This window comes from Rousettus aegyptiacus, unplaced genomic scaffold (assembly GCF_014176215.1).
Source record: "Rousettus aegyptiacus isolate mRouAeg1 unplaced genomic scaffold, mRouAeg1.p scaffold_m13_p_14, whole genome shotgun sequence".
Lineage (NCBI taxonomy): Eukaryota > Metazoa > Chordata > Mammalia > Chiroptera > Pteropodidae > Rousettus > Rousettus aegyptiacus.
The window spans coordinates 2,207,645-2,225,606 of record NW_023416289.1 but is presented as its reverse complement, the minus strand read 5'-3'; the positions used below and the strand labels follow the sequence as shown (position 1 = coordinate 2,225,606).

The following is a 17,962-nucleotide window of genomic DNA, read 5'->3' as shown; positions in this document are numbered from 1 at the left end:
CTCCGTCCCCTTAAAACCTGCACGGTTCTAGCCGCAGAGAACCTCCAGGGACACGTGACCCCAGGTGGCTGGGGCACGAGATGGTCGGGCTTTCTGAAGCATCGTGATGCGGTGACTGTTCTATTCTCTGTTATTACAATAGCCATACGAACGTCTGTGCAGGACTCCAATTCACTCCTGTGCTTGCGGATAAATTTGGCTTTTCGGTCCATGCAAACACTTCCTTTCTTTGCCAAGCTAATGAAGTGAAGTTATTTTTTTTTAATCCTTTAAGTAGAAATGGTCTCAAATTGGTTCAACTATTTGAAAGCATTAGAATGAAGCGAACCAACTAAAACCGAGCCTCGTGCGAAACTTCTTAAATCCCCTACAATTCATAAACCTTTAGAAAGGGAGCGGATTTGAAAGGGCGGCAAACGGAAGCGCCTTGATGCCCAAAGCGGAGAAGTCCACAGAGCCCAGCCACTTAGACGGTCACAGGTGAGGGGGCGGGCCTGCCGAATGGAGGGTCCCAGGGCCTCACCTGGCCTACAGGTGCAGTGGAGGGCGGACGGGAAACGTGGGCGTGACACAGAGCTGGGGAAAGCCACAGCAGCCAGCCAGCTCCAGGCCTCCCACGAGGACCCCCGGGCAGCAAGAAACAGAGTTTTCCCCTTAATACGCCGAGCAAACCGGCTGAGGGACTTGACACTTCCCGCACAGGCAACGGCGTCCTCAGCAAAGCCCTTCGCATGCTGGCGTCGGGGAAGGCAGTGACGGTCGCCACAGCCGGCCGGGCCCACGTTCCTCGCCTCTAGTTGAGGAGGCGGCGGGAAGAGCCTGGTCAGTGCGCCGAGAGCCATCGGACCGGCTCTCGCACTACGACGGGGCAGCTGACGGCCACCAGACACGTGACAAGATAAGCAGCGGGGACAAGAGAAAGGGCACCGGGGGCGCCCGGCCAAGCGGCAAGGCCGCCACAGGGAGGCGGGCGCGGCGCGGCTCCCCCGGAGACGGCGCCCAGACGGGGGCACGCACGGAGACGCGGAGCGGAGTGGGTCCGGGGGAGGCCCCGGGGGCGGGGGCGGGGGCGGGGGCGGGGGCGGGCGGGGCGGACCGCGGGGGAGGCGGACGGCTGGGCACGGACGGCGCCGCCAGAGTGTCCGGCGCCACCGACGTGCGCACCGATGAATGGCTACGATGGCGAATGCCACGTGCTGCACGTTGCACAATCGTAAAAACGAGAACCCTCGCTCCGGAGGTACCACGAACGGTGCGGTGACGACTGGGGTCACACGCGAAGGGGGAGCTGGCGAAGCCTCGCGGCGTGCGCAACATCACCCCGAAACGGGTCAGGGGCCTGAACGTGCGCGCCAACCCGATGCCGTGCTGAGAAAACACAGGCGTAAATCCGTGCGACCTGCATCACGCGACGCTTTCTTAGACACGCCGCCAAAAAGTAAGCAGAGGCAACACGTAGACTTCACCACAATGGAAAACTTCCGTGGTTCAAACGATACCATCAACAAATTGCGATAATAGTCTATCGAACGGAAAAAACACATTCGCAAATCCCACAGGAGATTTATATCTAGAATATACAAAGTCCCTTTGGAAAACAGCCTGGCAGTCCCAAAGTGTTAACCATATGGTTAGCAATTCCATTATATCCAAAAAATATATCAACATGTCACGCAAAAACGTGTACACAAAATTTCAGGGCAGCGGAAACCGGCCAAATGCCCCTCCGCGGGTGGATGTGCGCACACCACGGAGCGCTCCGCAGCTCCGGGAGGGACTGAGTTCTGACACCTGCTCCGGCCTGGTGAGCTTTGAAAACGCGACGCGGAGTGGAAAAAGCCGGGCACGAAATGCCGCCGCGTCTACGCAACCCGGTGTGTGACACCCGGCGCAGGAAAATCCATGCGGACAGAAAGCCGACTAAGGCAGGCGCCCGGGGCGGGGGCGGGGTGGGGGGGCGAAGAACGTGGAGAGGGGCCGTCAGAAGGCTCGGGGTCTCTAGCGGGCGTGATAGAGATTTCTGGAACCGATGGTGGCGAGTATACTGAAAACCATCGAATTGCACACTGTGAATTAGTGAATTGTACTGAATGTAAATGACATCTCCATAAAGCTTTCATAAAAAATGAATGACAGCCATTATTGTTTTAAAAATTACTCTGGAGAAAAAAGGTGACTCGGGGAGCAGAAGAAATCTTAATTCCAATTTTCGTTCACAGAAAAACTTACGAAGATAAATCATCCTCTACAATAGAGGCAAGGAGGACCGAGACGGCCTAGGCCTGGCTCTCCCTCTGCTCTCATCGCGAGGATTCACCCTGGGAGGAATCCGCGGGCCACGGCGCAAGGCCTCTGAGCTGGGGAGAGGAGGCGGACGGGGCCTGCGGTGCCCCACGTGCTGGCCGAGCCCCCAGCGGCCGGCAGCCTGAAACCCCCGGAGGCTCAGGCCACAGCTGCCGGCCTAGTCCTCCGCATCTGGGCCTGTAACGTGCCGGGAGCCCCGTACACACAGAAGGGTAGGCCCGTCTCAGCTCCAGCACGCTCTGCTTTCTGAGTTCTGGAAACTTCTTCCTGCCACGACCCTCCTGGGAAGCACTGAGCTGACTCCGCAGGCCTGGGCTGTTCGGACCCTGAACGTTCCCTCGGAAGGCGTGTGTTCGGGCCCGGCCCCGGCTGGCTTTGTGGACTGTTCTGTCAGGGGGCGGGGCCTGGGGCCACACTGTCCCAGTCCATCCAGATGGCTGATGGCTTGTGGGGGCATCTGCTTCCTCCCTGGACAGCAGAGCTGGGATAAGCAAGGCCAGTCATGTGGGCACGAAGCGGGGGGGGCCCCGTGCCCACAGGGCTGACGCCTAGTAAAAGCCCTGGACGCTCAGGCTTGAGTCACGTGTCAGCAGCCACACACGACCCATGGCCGTCCCTACGCGTCGATGACGGAACCGCCGCCTTTGTGAGCCGTGTGCTTCGATGCCCTCTGGCTCCCGCCCGACACCTTGCCTCCGTGACCTATCACGTTATTTCCTAAGAAAAGGCTCCGAGTCCCGTCCCCCGCAAAGCGGGTCACACGCGTGAGATGCGAGGCAGGTGACCCACGATGGCCTTAGAACGGCAGAGTCGCAGCATGGGGCAACGTGAAGTTAAACGCAGCCATTTTACCGCTTCTTCACGCGAAACCGCAAGCCTCGCGTGTGCACAGGGCGACACTTTCACTGCGCGGGACACATGGGGACGAGGACAGAGGCCGAGTCCCCGCCTTACACAGGAGCTAACGGGCCAGAGGGAAATTTCTATCGCGTATTAACACAGGGACTTTATATTCTTGAGGAAATCTTAACATTTACTTAAAAGTCTCCAGACAGCTTCTCATCTACAAAAAACACTCGAGTAACTACATGCTTTGCCGAAGACTAGCAAAAGCATCAGAGACTCGGTGTGACAGAACCGGTGCGTCCGCTCGCTCCCGGCGGCCCTCGTCCCCGGCGCCGTCCAACGCGCGAGGGTTCGCTCAGGTCAACGTCAACGTCGCCGACCTGCGAACAGCCTATTTTGTGACATGACACGGTCCGGATCCGTAGGACTGAACGTGAGAAGTCTAAAACGTTCTTCCACCCAACGTGCCACCCAAGACTGAGGGCGGCTCTGTGCGTCACCCAGTCCTGTCACGGAGACACGGCGCCGGAGGGCCACCGAGCACGGGGCCCCGCGCCCTGCGACGGCACCGCAGCCTCGTCTGTCCCCGCCGCCGACTCGCACCGCGTCTTCTCAGACACCCGACACCTGACGCGCGGCCGCCGCGAGGACGCCGGTGTCACCTGGAAGACACCTCGGGACACACCCGACGTCCCCGTTTACTAACAGCTCTGTCCCACGGGTGGATTTTTTAAAGTACGGTTGACGCACAAACAAGAAAAGCTAACGAACCAGAAGAGGAAGGAGGCTTGCCCTCAGACGGAGCAGGAAAAGCCCCAGTCAGAACGAAATTTCTTCCTGAGGAAGCTCCACCTGCCCTCGGATGAGTTACATGAAGAAACAGAGGCCTCTACCTGGTTGGAGAACCTCATGCTGACATTCCGCTGCTCCTGGGGAGGGATGTAGCGCTGGGCGGGGTCGAGGTCTCTGGGGCTGACGAGCTCATCAGCTGGGGAAAAAGAAAATGAAGAGAAGGACGTTACCAAAAACGCATGTGCACAGCGACGTAAACCGACAGAACCTAACAGACGTTTAGAGGATGCTCCGTCGCGAAGAGCAGAAAACGCATCCTTCTCGACGGACACGGAACACCTTCCGCACGCCGGGCCAGAAAGCAAGGCTCGGCAAGTTTCAAAGGATTAAAGTCACACAGAGCACGTTCTCCGACCACACTAGAATCGGATTAGGAACGAATAACAGAAAGAACTTTTAGAAACCCACAAATATGGATAAATTAAAGGACACAATCCTGAATGGCCAATGGGTCGGGGAAGAAACCGAAAGGGAAGTTAGGAAACACTTTCTAAGGTACTTTCTGCTGATTGAAGATGATTAGAGATGATTAAAGAGATTAAAGAGATGATTAAAGACGAAGACGCAGCATACCAAACCTTGTGGAACGTAGGTAAAGCAACGTTCAGAGGTAAATTTATAGCTATAAATGCCTATATTAAAACAGAAGAAAAATCTCAAAGCAATAACCTAACCTTCCACCATAAGAGAGAAGATTAAAAAGAGCAAACTAAATCAAAAGCAAGCAGAAAAAAAGGAAATAATAAAGGTCAGAGTGGGAATTAATGTGAGCATAATAAAACAGTGGAGACTATAAATGAAACAAAAGGTCGGGTCTTGGAAAGCTCAGCTGATAAACCTTTAGCTAGACTGACCAAGAGAAAAATACAGAAGACTCAAATTACTAAGTCGGGAATGAAAACAGGAACGGAACTACCGACCTTAAGGATTGTAAGCAAATATGCCAACAATTTAGACAATTCCTAGAAATAAACACTTTACCAAAAGTGACTCAGGAGGGAATATAAAATCTGAACGAATTTGTAACAAGTGACTAAATCTCCCCGTTCTCCCCCCAATAAAAGCCCAGGAACAGCTTGCTTCAGTGGTGAACCCTATAAGTTACAGAGAATTTAAAACCAATCTTTCACCAACTTTTCCAAAAAATAGTCGTGGAGACACTTCCCAACTCAGATTCTATGAGGCCAGTATGACCCTGAGGCCAAAATCAAAGACACCACAAGCAAACTACAAAACAACATCTCTTCTGAATAAAGATGTAAAATCACTCAACAAAAACACTAGCGAACAAAATCTGGTAACATAAAACCGAATTACAAATCATGACCAAGTGGGATTTATCCCACTAATGCAAGGATGGCTCACCATCCCCACACCAATTATCGTAAACACCACACACCAATAAAGGACAAAAAAAAAAAAAGAGAGACATGACCATCTCAGTAGACACAGAAAATATCTGACAAAATCCAACATCGTTTCGTGATAAAAGCACTCAAATAACTAAGGATGGGCGGGCACGTCCTCAACCCGGCAAAGGGCATCTAGAAAAGCCCACGGCTGATACCACACTCAGTGCTGAAAGACTGAACTCTTTCCCCCAAAGGTCAGAAACAAGACGATGACGTCTGCTCTTGCCACCTGTGTTCAGCATTGTACTGGAGGTTCTGGCCAGAGAAATCCGGCAAGAAAAAGCAATAAAAGGCATCCGGATGAAAAGGAAGAAGCTACCGCAACTCAGACCGTGCAGTGCTGGCACAGAGCCAGACACAGAAATCAGCGGAATGGAAATGAATGTCCAGAAATAAACCCTCACGTTGAAGGTCAGTTGATTTTTGCCAAAATGATTAAATGGGGAAAAGAATCGGTCCCCCTGCTTCCCGCACAAATAGTGCTGGGACAACTGAACATCGAAATGCAGAAGAATGAATCTGGACCTCTTCCTCACCCCAGCCACAAACGTGGACTCAAAACAGATCAAAACATTAAAGGTGAGAGCTAAAACTATAAGACTGCTAGAGGAAAAGAGTAAATCTGTGACTGAGTTAGACAAAACCACGACATCAAATCATTAAGTGACGAAAATAAAAACGAGATAAGTTGAATGTAGAAAAAGTGATAACCGTTTGTACCTTGAAGGACGCTATCGAGAAAGCGAGATGAAATGACAGCCCACGGAATGGGAGAAAACGTTTGCAAACCATTTACCTTTTAAGGGACTTGGATCTTAAAAATATAAAGAACAATTACAACTCAATAATAAAAAGACAGCCTGATTTACAAAGGGCCACAGTATCTGAATAGCTTATTTCTCCAAAGAAGATGCAGAAATTACCAATAAGCACGTGGAAAGATGCTCAACGGTATTAGGGATGCAGAAGTCCTTTTTATAGATGGTGGTTCCTTGCGGCAACTTTCGATAAAATCTAAGTATGGAACAAGGAAGGCAACTTCGAGCGTCTGGCAGGGGAGGGCGGGAAGCGGTCCCAAGTCGGCGTCCCCATCAGCGCCTGAGGCTCACTGGAGCGGGGACGCTCCATGACCCGGAAGGGACGGGGCTGGGGGTGCAAGGAGAACCCCGAAACGTAGTTCTGCATCACGTTGCAGCATCTGTGCGAGATGGCAGAGTGGACCCTCCCGGGCTGCACGTCTGTATCTCAGCCACGTTGGGCCGCGTGGAAGGCGAAGGTGCACCCTGCAGGGCTAAGCGCACCCCGCGAGGCTAAGGCGCACCCCGCGAGGCTAAGGCGCACCCCGCGAGGCTAAGGCGCACCCCGCGAGGCTAAGGCGCACCCCGCAAGGCCACTGCGCACCCCGCAAGGCTAACGCATACCCCGCAAGGCTAACGCATACCCCGCAAGGCTAAGGCGCACCCCGCAAGGCCACTGCGCACCCCGTGGGGCTAACGCGTACCCCGCAAGGCCACTGCGCACCCCGCAAGGCCACTGCGCACCCCGCGAGGCTAACACGTACCCCGCAAGGCCACTGCGCACCTCGCAAGGCCACTGTGCACCCCGCGAGGCTAACGCGCACCCCACTCCCCCCGAAGAGAGCCGGGGCCCTTCCTTATCTCCACGGCGCATGAGCTGGGGAAACAGCTCATTTCCCTCCCGGGCTTCAGTTTTACACTGATAGGAGCAAACGACACCATGCTGGCTTTTGTATAAAGTCGCCCGTTTAACATTTACTTAAAAAAAATCACACCTCGTCTCCACAGCCTTTTAGGTGCTGCCTTGAGGCAGCGAATAACTGAGAGGAGAGTCCGCGGTGAAAGGCTTGCTGGTCCCTTCGCGGCCTGGGGAGCGTTTCTCATCATGTTTCTATTCTGGGGTAACTGCAAGGCACTCATGCAATGTTATCCATTAGACAAAATCACCAAAGGCACTTTTAGCAACTCTTGGAAGATGTCTTTAATCATAGTAAAAGTGACATTAATAATAGAATAACAAGAAGAAGGAGCCGCAGGCGCGAGCAGCGGCCGCAGCAGTACCTACGGAGCATTCCCTACACCCTGGGCGTTGTCCGAGTGTGCCCATGTATGAATTCACTGGTCTTCACGACTCCCTTGTCATGTCACAGGTCATGAGGTGGAGGCAGGGAGAGGTGGCGACTCGCGCCGGGCTGGTAAGTGCCCGGGGCCGAGGTTCCACCCGGGCAGGACGTCTCGGAGTCAGGGCTCCTGACCGCGCGCTCGCCCCGAGAACACGCAGGACAAAGACCCCGGGACGAGATCACCGACCGACGGTCTGGACCTGGGTACGTTACAGCTTCCTACCCAAGTCGGAAGGTACCTCTCTCGCTCTGAAAAGACGAGGCTGCTGCAAAATTTCAACCAAACCCATAGAGGTTTAATTATGGCCAATATCGACATATGATTTCAATTTATCAATAGCAGTTTAGCTTCTGGTGCAGGGTTGATTAGTGCAGTGATATTCTAAATAGCATCGAATTCTTTCCCGATCTCATTTGTCTGATCACTGAGATGTGAAAAAATTTCCACTACCAAAAAGCGTTTTATATAGTTAATGTTTCACTGTCATTCTACAGAAATGAAATTCTATCTACATAGAAATGATAACCGATAAATTAAGAAAACTTATATCTTTGGAAAGCGTAAATGCTAATCTATTAAAATTGACATGAATAAAATAGTTAACCAAGTCTTTGGGAAAAGCTTATTTCTTTGCATTTTGTTTTCTCATTTCTCTTTTTGTACTGCACCTGTATGTCTAGATCGATGCGCTTCTAACTGCTACCCTGTGCCCATCTGTAATCTATAACCCTCCACGCGGCAGCTTCTCAGTCGGCTACACCCGACCTGGCCTATAGCAGGCGCTCAAGAGACCAAATAAACAAAATAATAAACCGGTGGGTTAACAAACTTGAAAACATTAATTGCTTTAATTGCTATAATTATTACTTTCATTTCCGTAATGATAAAAGTAACTTTTGCTTTAAAAGGTCAAGTTGATAGACGTATGTTTTTTTTCACCGCGTTGATGTGTGTGGTTCCGGAAGCCAGGCAGAGCGCCCACCTCGCTGTGCCCATTCCCGGCTCAGGTTTTCTGGGGAAGTGTGACAAGCCTCAAAGAATATGCACCCGACCGGCTACAGAATGTTTAAAATGAAAAGAAAAGAGTGAGGATAAAAGAGGAATGGCTTTGTATGTCTCCCAACATGGGAGAGAGCCTCCGGGCTAATCAAGCATTTCTATAAATAGAACGCTGTCTTTAAACCCCAAGGGGGCAGAGGAAATGGTTACCATTTGCATTTTTTAAGCACGGAAAGGTTTATGAACACACCCTGAGGTTACCTCAAACAATAATTGTTGAGGGTAAAAAAAAAATTCAAAACGTTTATTTCTTTAGTGAAATGACAATTTAAAGAACATTTAACAGCAAGTAATTTTTTTTTTTTATCATGACACCAAAATTACAGGCCACACTAAAAACGGGCTCGGCAGATAATTTACAGGCTGAAACTGCGTGCTTCAAAGCCTCGCTGATTATCAGCTGCATGGCCTGCGTCAGTGGCACATGGATCAGGAAAAGCACAACGGTGACAGAGAAAATGCAGATCCCTAACCTCGTACGTTGTACCAGAACACCCCGAATTTATATGTATGTTTTCAACTTAATTAACAGAGATGGACTTTCTCGGGTTAAACGTTAGAGTCCGCAGTAAAAAAATAAATAGGTGATGACAGGTTTGACTACATAAACACTTTACATTCATTCACCAAAAAACAGCGCGAGCAAAGTTTGGAGGTAAACGAACCAGGAAAACACCAGAGAGGCTGAGATGCGCAATATATACAACATTCACGCAAATCGATTAAAAAACCCCATAAAACCAAGGTTAAATGGGCAAAGTGAGTAACTAGACAATTTACAGGAGACACAGAAATGAGAAATACGTTTTTAACAATCAGCATGTAAATGGAAACAGGATGCAAAGTAATATCTCATCAAGTTGGCAAAGTGTTTATTTATAATGAGTACGTTTAATGCCATAAAGGTTCCAGGTGACAGTCAACCCTGCAGATTCCCGAGTAAGTCAACACAGACTCCGTCGGTCTCGGGCTGGGTGGCCTTGCTCAGGTCTCCCGAGCCTCGGTGATGACGCACAGTCCTCGCCCAGGAGAAGTCAGGGGGATCACTCAGGGTAACACTTGTAAAGGGCGGAGCACGGAATTCGACACGTTGTAAGGCAGGTACTGTAACTAGTGACCCTAGACTCCAGGGGTCATTGCTTTTCTATTCAATTTTATTAACATATTTGAGGGCAGGATCATCAGTTTCTTTAAACAAGTTGTCTAACCTTAGTAGCAATTCGACTGGCACCTTTAGTTTCCAGAAAGCCCGTCATTTGTGCAAGCTAAAGGAGGGGAACCTTCCTAGGCGAGGCTTCTAAAGGCACGCCGTGCCGCACCGTGCGCTCCAGACGTTTATAATGCCCGACTCACGGAATCTCTCTGCAGGTCGCCAGCCATGACGGGGATGCCGTGAGACGCGGCAGCAGTGCCGAGAGACGGACACTGTTCTGCTTGGGGCTCCCAGGAGCGGGACGGCTGACACGTCTCTGGGCGGCCAGGTGTGCGCACAGCTCTGCGCGCTCTTCCTCACCTGCTCGCTTCATCTTTAACCGACCAGTAGTAGGGAAGCCACGTGCCACGCTGAACGCGGCGCCACCTGCACCTGAAGGTAACAGACCATCGGAAACCAAGTCCCCGGCTTCCGCCGTCCTCACGCTCATGAGGTGCACCTGGTCACCGCTAACTTTTAAAAAGCATTCGGGTTCCAGGCTTCATCGATGGCTTCTGTACTTGAGGCCAACTGGGCAAGAAATACCGTTTATGAAATCAAGTGCGAATGGCCTAGACTTCGTACACACACTGGAACGGGGCAGCAGTACCAAACAACGGGGCCGCCTCGCAGACAGAAATGTTTCCTCGGCTGTCACACTCCCTTCTTGCTGTAGCGTCACCGGATGGCAGAGCGGGCCTCTGCCGCCGGCCGCCGGACCGTTGGGTAAGTAGCGACTAGCGAAGCGTTTTCTTCTCGTGACGTTTTGTGGCTCTGGGGTTTCCCCAAGGAAGGCCCGTGAGCATCCCGAGCTGCCTCGTTAGCAAGAACTATGAAACCTATTTTCACAAAGACTAGCTCCTAAATGGTGGCTGAGAGAAGGGGGGAGTGGGGGGGGGAGAGGAAGGGAGGGCAGGAAGGAGAAGAACCATTTAGGTATGTATTTGTCCCACGGTCAATGCTTTATGTATTACGTCCTCATCAGTTAATCCTTATAACAGAAAAATAAGAAACTGAATGATCACGGAAGTTAGGAAAGTTCTTCAGGTCGCTAATAAGTAGTAGAACTTGAACTCAAACTCTGAACAGTCTAGTTTCTAAGTTCATGGTCGCAAAACTCTTGACGGTTCTGCAATAGTCCAAGAAAGACATGGGAAAAAAAAAAGGAAATGAAACCGAAGGCCAAGAAAGTGGAGGAAAAGATAATGTCGGAAATAATCTATATCACATGGTTAGGAGTTTGCTGGGTGGTAACGATCATTTAAAACATAGTTTCCAATGGAAAATAAATTGAGTTGCCAACAATGATGTACCAAAAAACTTTAGAGACCCAAGAAACTAAATTAGGAACTCTGTATGTATATAACATTTGGGATATTTTAAAGTACTTCTATATCTATTTTATGGCCTTAACAGTCTCTATTAATACTCCTAGTAAATTTAATAATACCTATCCCCAAAAGAAAAAAAAATCTTGTAAAATTCAAGAAAATTTCCATTTACCTGAATATTTTGGGAGTTCGTGTGTATTGGAGAGAAAGTTATAGTTAATTAAAATTGCTCAATAATTCAAGCTCACTCAAAAAATATGCCTCATTTTAACTCTTGATGTTTATTAATAATGTTTTCGAAGTAGCCATCCTAAAAAAAATTCTTGCATTAACCTATCTTCAGTCATACAGTATGAAAAGCTCCAATCTTTAATGATCTGGAACCTTACGGTCTCACCAAAATGAAAATCGTCCCCAGAATGTCTTGACGTTTGAGGTGAGGAAAGTTGGTTGTGTACACGTTGAAAAGACAAACCAAGGTCTAGAAGTCACATTTTCTGTAAAGCTAAACAATCGATAGTTTCTCTTTTTAAAAAATAATGAATAAGAGACTACATTAAACTTAAATAATGGCTCTGGGGAAGTTTTAGAGGAAAGATATCATTAACTTTACGTTATTCTACATTCCTCTTGTTTTCTTAATCTCAAAATAAATTCAGTGCAAAGAACATAATTTCCAAGTGACATTTATGTGATAAATACTAAGGTTATTTCTACCTAATAACTCAAAAGGCACATGGCTTTCTCGACTCTCTTACTTGGCTGGTTTCTAAACTTCCATATTTAACAATGGAAGGCATAACGAATGATCATTTTATTCCAAGACACGTGAAATGTTATATCTCAAAATATGTCTATCTGATTTAAAATAAAAACGTTGTTTATTTATTTACCTATTTTATAGCAAACATTGATTTTCTAAAAGTCTAATTTTTCTAAAGAAAACATGCTGTGATAATGAACTATTTTCTGAGAACACAGTGCGTAGGTCGGGGCATGGGAAACAGCGTGTTGAGTCTCTTTGCTTTAATGGCGGAAGAAAAACCACACGGTTTTACTGAATGATTATTCACTACGACAGACTTAGAGCAAAATATCTTCATTAGGTTTCACTGGATACAAGCTCACCTGAGTCAGTGAAAGTCATGCACAAGTACAGAATCTTTTTAAGGATTTATTATTTTCATGTAACTTCAACTAACTGCCCACGAAATACTGTCATCAAGCAAATATCCAACTGAGGCTCCCCTGATGCATAAAGGAGACTTTGTTAGTAAACTAGATGTCTCGGGTCTTAACAACATCCACGCATGTTTGATGGTCCTTGGGGCAAGTATACAACAGTTAAGAGCAACCAAAGAATTCGGTCTTCTGAGTCTTACTCGTCTCGACCAGCTACTAAGGAGACGAGGCAGGCCTGGGTCAGAGAGCTAATGAGCAGGCGGCGTCCCCACCTGCTCTCCACTGCCTTCCTACAAGCCCAGCAGGGAAAAGCAGCCCCGGCTCTCCTTTGAAGTCTTTCTTCTTTTTGATTATGAAACAGAGATTAAAGCAGGACCTGGACTATTTCTGTTCACTCTGCTCTTACTCTAAGAAAATACTATTTATACTCAAAATGTCTACATTTGGTATATTTCTTTTGGCATAAGGAAGGTCCAATGCTTTTTTACTGGCTGATGCTATTTTCAATCTTTTTCTTTTTTTTTTTTTAAGCTCAATCTGCTTATGTGGAGTATGGTCGATTCTGCATTTCCAACTCATTAGCCCTCTTAATTTTATCCCGAGGCTTTGCTCAAATAGCACTGTTTCTAGCTGCATCAATCTCAGGCTGGATATATAGCAAAAAGCAGGCCGGAGGTTTAGACGTCAGGTCCCATGTCCCAGATGCCAGTTTTCAGCCTCAGAATCACAGGGGATTGTCATCAGAAACTTACGATTTTGATTTTAAAATTCTTGTCCTTACACTAGTTAACTATTCCTCAATTACAATATTTTTTATTTAGCTGTATCAATATGGCTTCTTCGTATTCATGCTAGTGAGATAAAAATAACATTGTAAGCAGAGATAAGCTTACCAACTTGGCTTGATTCTAAGAAAACTACTTCAAGTATATATATTTGTGGGGGGAGAGAATATATATAAGCAAAATCTGTATAAATAATACTAACTCCATATCAAAAAGCTGTCCACTTAAAGAAAGGAAAATTTTTTTGCAGGTTCTTAAATTAGCATTAAGTTTATTTGGAGCTCGACATAACAGGAAACTGGAAAATCAAAAACAGCATTAACTTAATTCTCTCTTCATTAGTCGGCTTCTGTTTGCTCTCATATATTATTTGTGAAAAGCTTGAATTGGAAATCTGGACTCTGAATTATTCTTCCCTAATGGAATGTAAAAGAAGAAACCGAAGATGGTTATCCTCACAGCGCAGATCTGGCATTTCTGCAGAAACACCAGGAATGGCAAAGACAAGTGACAGAGAGCAGTCCTCTCAGTGCAGGGGGAGTGTTCCCAACCCGCTGTTTCACGGTGACAGCCTTTGTGATGGAAATGCTAACAATATTTGATATTTTACCAAGGAATGGAGCAGGAAGACGGATAATGCTTTTTTGTGTTCATTAAATTAGACTTCATTTCAATGTGTCCAAAGAGCATTCCTATTAAGCTGAAGTTTCAGGAGAAGCTGGAAAATAACTCTTCAAAGAATCACGAATGACAGTGCCGTTAAGCGTCTAGCCAATTGAATAAACTGCCAACGCGCGTTTACTGGGAAGAAGAGAACTTTGAGGTAACCGATTCCTTTAGGTAAATGGCTTACTGACGCTATGACCAAACGTGACTGTCATATTAAATCAGAATTTTATTTCATCATATAAAAGTAAACCAAAGTTCCCACAGTCTTGTGCGAGAATCCTCCCCACTAAGCTGAGTGCAGCCTCCCAAAGGGTCATAACAGCACCCACACCCATTCGACCCTCTTCCCACAAACATTCCACCATCCTCCAGGGAAAGAGACAGACTTACACACCTTTACATCCCAAGAAACTCCCCCAAGACCTCCTAACAGCACGAACGCCGCGCAAATCCTAGAAAAATGTCAACAGACACATACTTACTTCTAAGGGCTCGATAGCCAGGGAAAAAAAAATTGTTTCCAACTTTCCACACTTACCCAGGAGCTTTGCGATGACATAAAGGGCTTGTCCCCAGAGGAAGAGTTTTCCATCACGGCCACAGTTGCTAGGGAATCGCTTTTGACTACCGGGGTTTCTTTTCTCGTATTCTACAAAATCAGCTGGCACATAATAGTACTTTGGTACCACGGGATAACCTACGGAATTGAGAAGTAAATACTTAAAACACAACCAATCGGTGTCCTACCCCTCAGTTTTCCTTCAATGACTAGAAGGGGGGCAGAGAGGGGTCGCACAGAAGGGAACAGATCCAATCGGCCACAGGAAACCGGATATTGTGGCTCCTTTCAGAAATTGCCAGTGAAAAATGTGGAAAAAGCTTTTTGACTTGAAAACACTGTTTTCAACGCATATGCCATGCGTTAGCCAACAATGTGTACATTATCCCCTTCGACAATGTTTAATTTTAACACCTTTAAGTGAATCAACAAATATACTGTATGCAAATATTTAGAGCCATAGAAGCAGCTATATTTAATAGGATTAGCCCGAGGAAGCTTCGCAAATGAGGTGCTCTGTCATCTTACATGAAGAATTATAACCCTGAGCCATCGCTTAGAGCAAAGAAATCCTCATTTTAAACATTAAGCCCATTATCTCTCGTTCAATATCGCTAAAGAGAAAAAGATCCATCTTCCCCTGTGACCAACCCGTTTGAAGATATTCTTTGGTAGAAAACTAGAAATGATTATTTACGGACTGTAGTCTTTGTGAATGATATCGAAAGGGAAACAACGGCATCCTAAGACTTGGTTTTTTGCAACAACAGCCCCTGGTGAACTTAATTTTCCTAATAAAATTGCACAGATGTCCCTAAAATTTGCTTCCTTTTTCATGCGTCGATCATGCGTCAATAGTGACATTCGTGTCTAAAACGAACCACAAGGTCAATGACGCACAGAGACTGGTTCAGACATTAATCTGCGAACACGAGGAAGCCTGAAGCGTGGTCCCCAAACACTAGACCGGATTCGAGGGACTTCAGGTATTCTGTTCATTACGACATTCATCATATCATTTCTCACACTGGACAATGATTCTTAGGGGGAGGTGTGCACAGAACTGTTAAGTAACTGGTTTTAAAAAATTAATCTAAATTTGGAATTCAGTGTTATCCACACACATTTCACTACTTTAACATTCCAAGCATCTTAAAGGGTGAGCACATATGGGAAGCGTCTCCTCCAAGGGACTCGTAGAAATCCCTGGAGAACGCCAGGAACCTCGCGTGGGGTGGGAACGGGGCTCGGCGCTGCGGCTGCCAGTGTGCTTAGCATGCCCACGAGACCATCCGCGTTTTTGCCAACACATAATAATTAACTTCCAGATAAATGTTTTCAAAGCTACTCATTCGTGAAGCACATTCTTATTTTACTAATTCTTCCAAACGCCAGAGGAGTCTAGAACTTCTCGTCTGGAATTCCTTTGAGAATCGGTGTTCTAGTCGTACAGGGAACTCGGTCGCTCTGTCACGGGCACTGCCGGCGTTTAACCGAGACCGATATGCCGCGCGTGGCCTGAGCCTTTTAATCGTCCGTAAAATGTCAAACCCGTCCTCAGAGGATGACATCGCAGCACCAGGGCAGGCTGTCAACACAGCCTGCTGCCGGCCCCAGAGGTGAACCCGCAGAGGACGCAGAGTGCTCGGGGGATGGGCGGCCCGCTGTGGGGGGATGGCACGCCCCTAACGCAGCATTTCCAGGGACCTGGGCAGAACCAGTCACCGCGCGTGACTGTCACACTGCGCAGGTAAAGGAGTCACACAGCAGGTGACAGGTGAAGCGCCCGAGCCCGCCTGGCAAAGCGCCGTGTGATTGCCCTGGCCACGACCAACTCATCCATCCCCTTCCCGTCCTGGCGAACGAACTCCTTCCCCGAAAACAAATTTATTATAACAAATTAATAGATTATTCCTTCTATTGCATTTAAGGCCCCATTTACTTTTTCGATTTAGTATAAATTGCTCGTTTACACATTTCGAAGGAACATTAAAGAAATATTAGCAGTAGGAAGCGTTTCTTGGAAGAAACAACCCAACTGTACCTTCCGTGGTCTGATGGAGGACGGGGCTCAGGAGGTCCTGATATTCCTTTACTTGCTTGGGATTGCCTCTGAAAACTCCTGAAATGGAAAATATAAAACACAGTAGCATCTGAGCTCAACAAGCACCACAGAAATTTTACCTTAGAAAAATCTATTAGCCCTGTTATAATTACTCTGGCAATTTTCTACGTAAATGATAAAAATAAAATATAAAAGATGTAATGAAAAAGGATAAATACGTGTGTGACATTTTTTCCTAGGAAATCGATTTTAGAAGGTCATGCTGGCATTTAGAATGGAAAACTGAATTTTAATGAAAATTTCTCTATTCTCAAGTGTCAATGTTATAGATATTCACAATGTCACAAATGACAGTGTTCACGATTTCTGTTCATGAAAATCTTCGTAAATCTGAAAATATATTCGCGTCATTTTAAAAATAATTCGTAGTCCTATTTAATTTTTCTGGGTGGTTTCCCCCTCGCTCAGAAAGCAGGGGCGTGGCGTATGAGACGGCCAGGCCAGAGTGGCCGAGGGCGCCCGCCTGGCCAGCACGAAGCGGCCGCACCCGTGGGCACCCTCCCTTCAAACACGTCCCGTAGCTGACGTTTCGGGAGAAGCTCACTTACCATCGATCATCATGTAAAGAAAAAATATGGGGAATTCACATTCAATACCATCAAAGAGCTAAAACAGAAAACGAAATATTTAAAATTTCAGTAACAGTTAATTAGCACGATCATATTAGAACGGTTGTATTAATCAGAGCAATTATAGTTAGGATATACACAAAAGACTTATAGTTCTGACAAGATTGGACTAGTTTCACAAAGAGTTTCACCGTTCTTTTTTAAAAATAATTCTCAGAACTCCTCATCATTCAAGAGCTCGTTCATGTAATCCATCACGTGGTTCATTCATTCAATTAATCCTGAGCACTGCGCCTGGTGCCAGCCGGGGGACACAAAGATGGAGGACCTGCCTTCGGGGGCTCACGGCTCCCCCCCCTCCCCTGGGGAGACAGCATGTCATGACCAGCTGCAGCCCTGCCCTTCCCCACCCCCGGGAGATGACGTGTCTATGAACAGGACCTCAGGGTCACCGGGAAGGCCACCCGAGCCTGCCCAGGGCTCAGGGAAGGGTTGATGAGGAAGGAGAGACCCCGCTCTGCTGACGGGTCTCTTCTCTAGCCGAGGAACTTGCCCAAGGTGAGGGAGTGGCAGGGCCGGGCTCCTGCCCTTGAAGTCCCCTCCGGGCCGGTGCCTGGGACCCTCCACTATGCTGTGAGGCCGGGCGTTTCCTCCATACCTTGATCTCCGCTGGTTTGTAGTAGCGTCTGTTGGGATCTTCCAGCGAAGTCCGGTATCCATCTCTCAGGAAACGCTTAAATCCGTACTTCCCCTTTAACTTTCTAACCACTTTATCCAGGGTCTGGTTAAACAGAGCTTCGTCATCCAGGGCGAAGGCAGGGTAGCTGATGCAGGGGAGCAGGGCGGCATCCGTGTTCTGGGGGGACACGGACAAGGCGGCCACGTGAGGGCCCACGGGCCGGGCCAACGCGGCCCCAGGCATCACCCGGGGGACCT

General features: G+C 47.8%; 1 protein-coding gene across 6 annotated transcripts in view; it reads right to left on the bottom strand.

The window, feature by feature from the left end:
- Positions 1-17,962, bottom strand: part of PHKB (phosphorylase kinase regulatory subunit beta) — a 94,648-nt gene that overhangs the window by 30,515 nt on the left and 46,171 nt on the right. For all 6 annotated transcript variants that reach the window (XM_016147632.2, XM_016147635.2, XM_016147631.2 and 3 more), the window contains 5 exons: positions 17,685-17,882; positions 17,006-17,063; positions 16,377-16,454; positions 14,312-14,470; positions 4,044-4,138 (listed from right to left, as the gene is read on the bottom strand). In XM_016147632.2, coding sequence (XP_016003118.1) covers positions 4,044-4,138; positions 14,312-14,470; positions 16,377-16,454; positions 17,006-17,063; positions 17,685-17,882 — 588 coding nt within the window. The remainder of the gene's footprint in view (positions 1-4,043; positions 4,139-14,311; positions 14,471-16,376; positions 16,455-17,005; positions 17,064-17,684; positions 17,883-17,962) is intronic.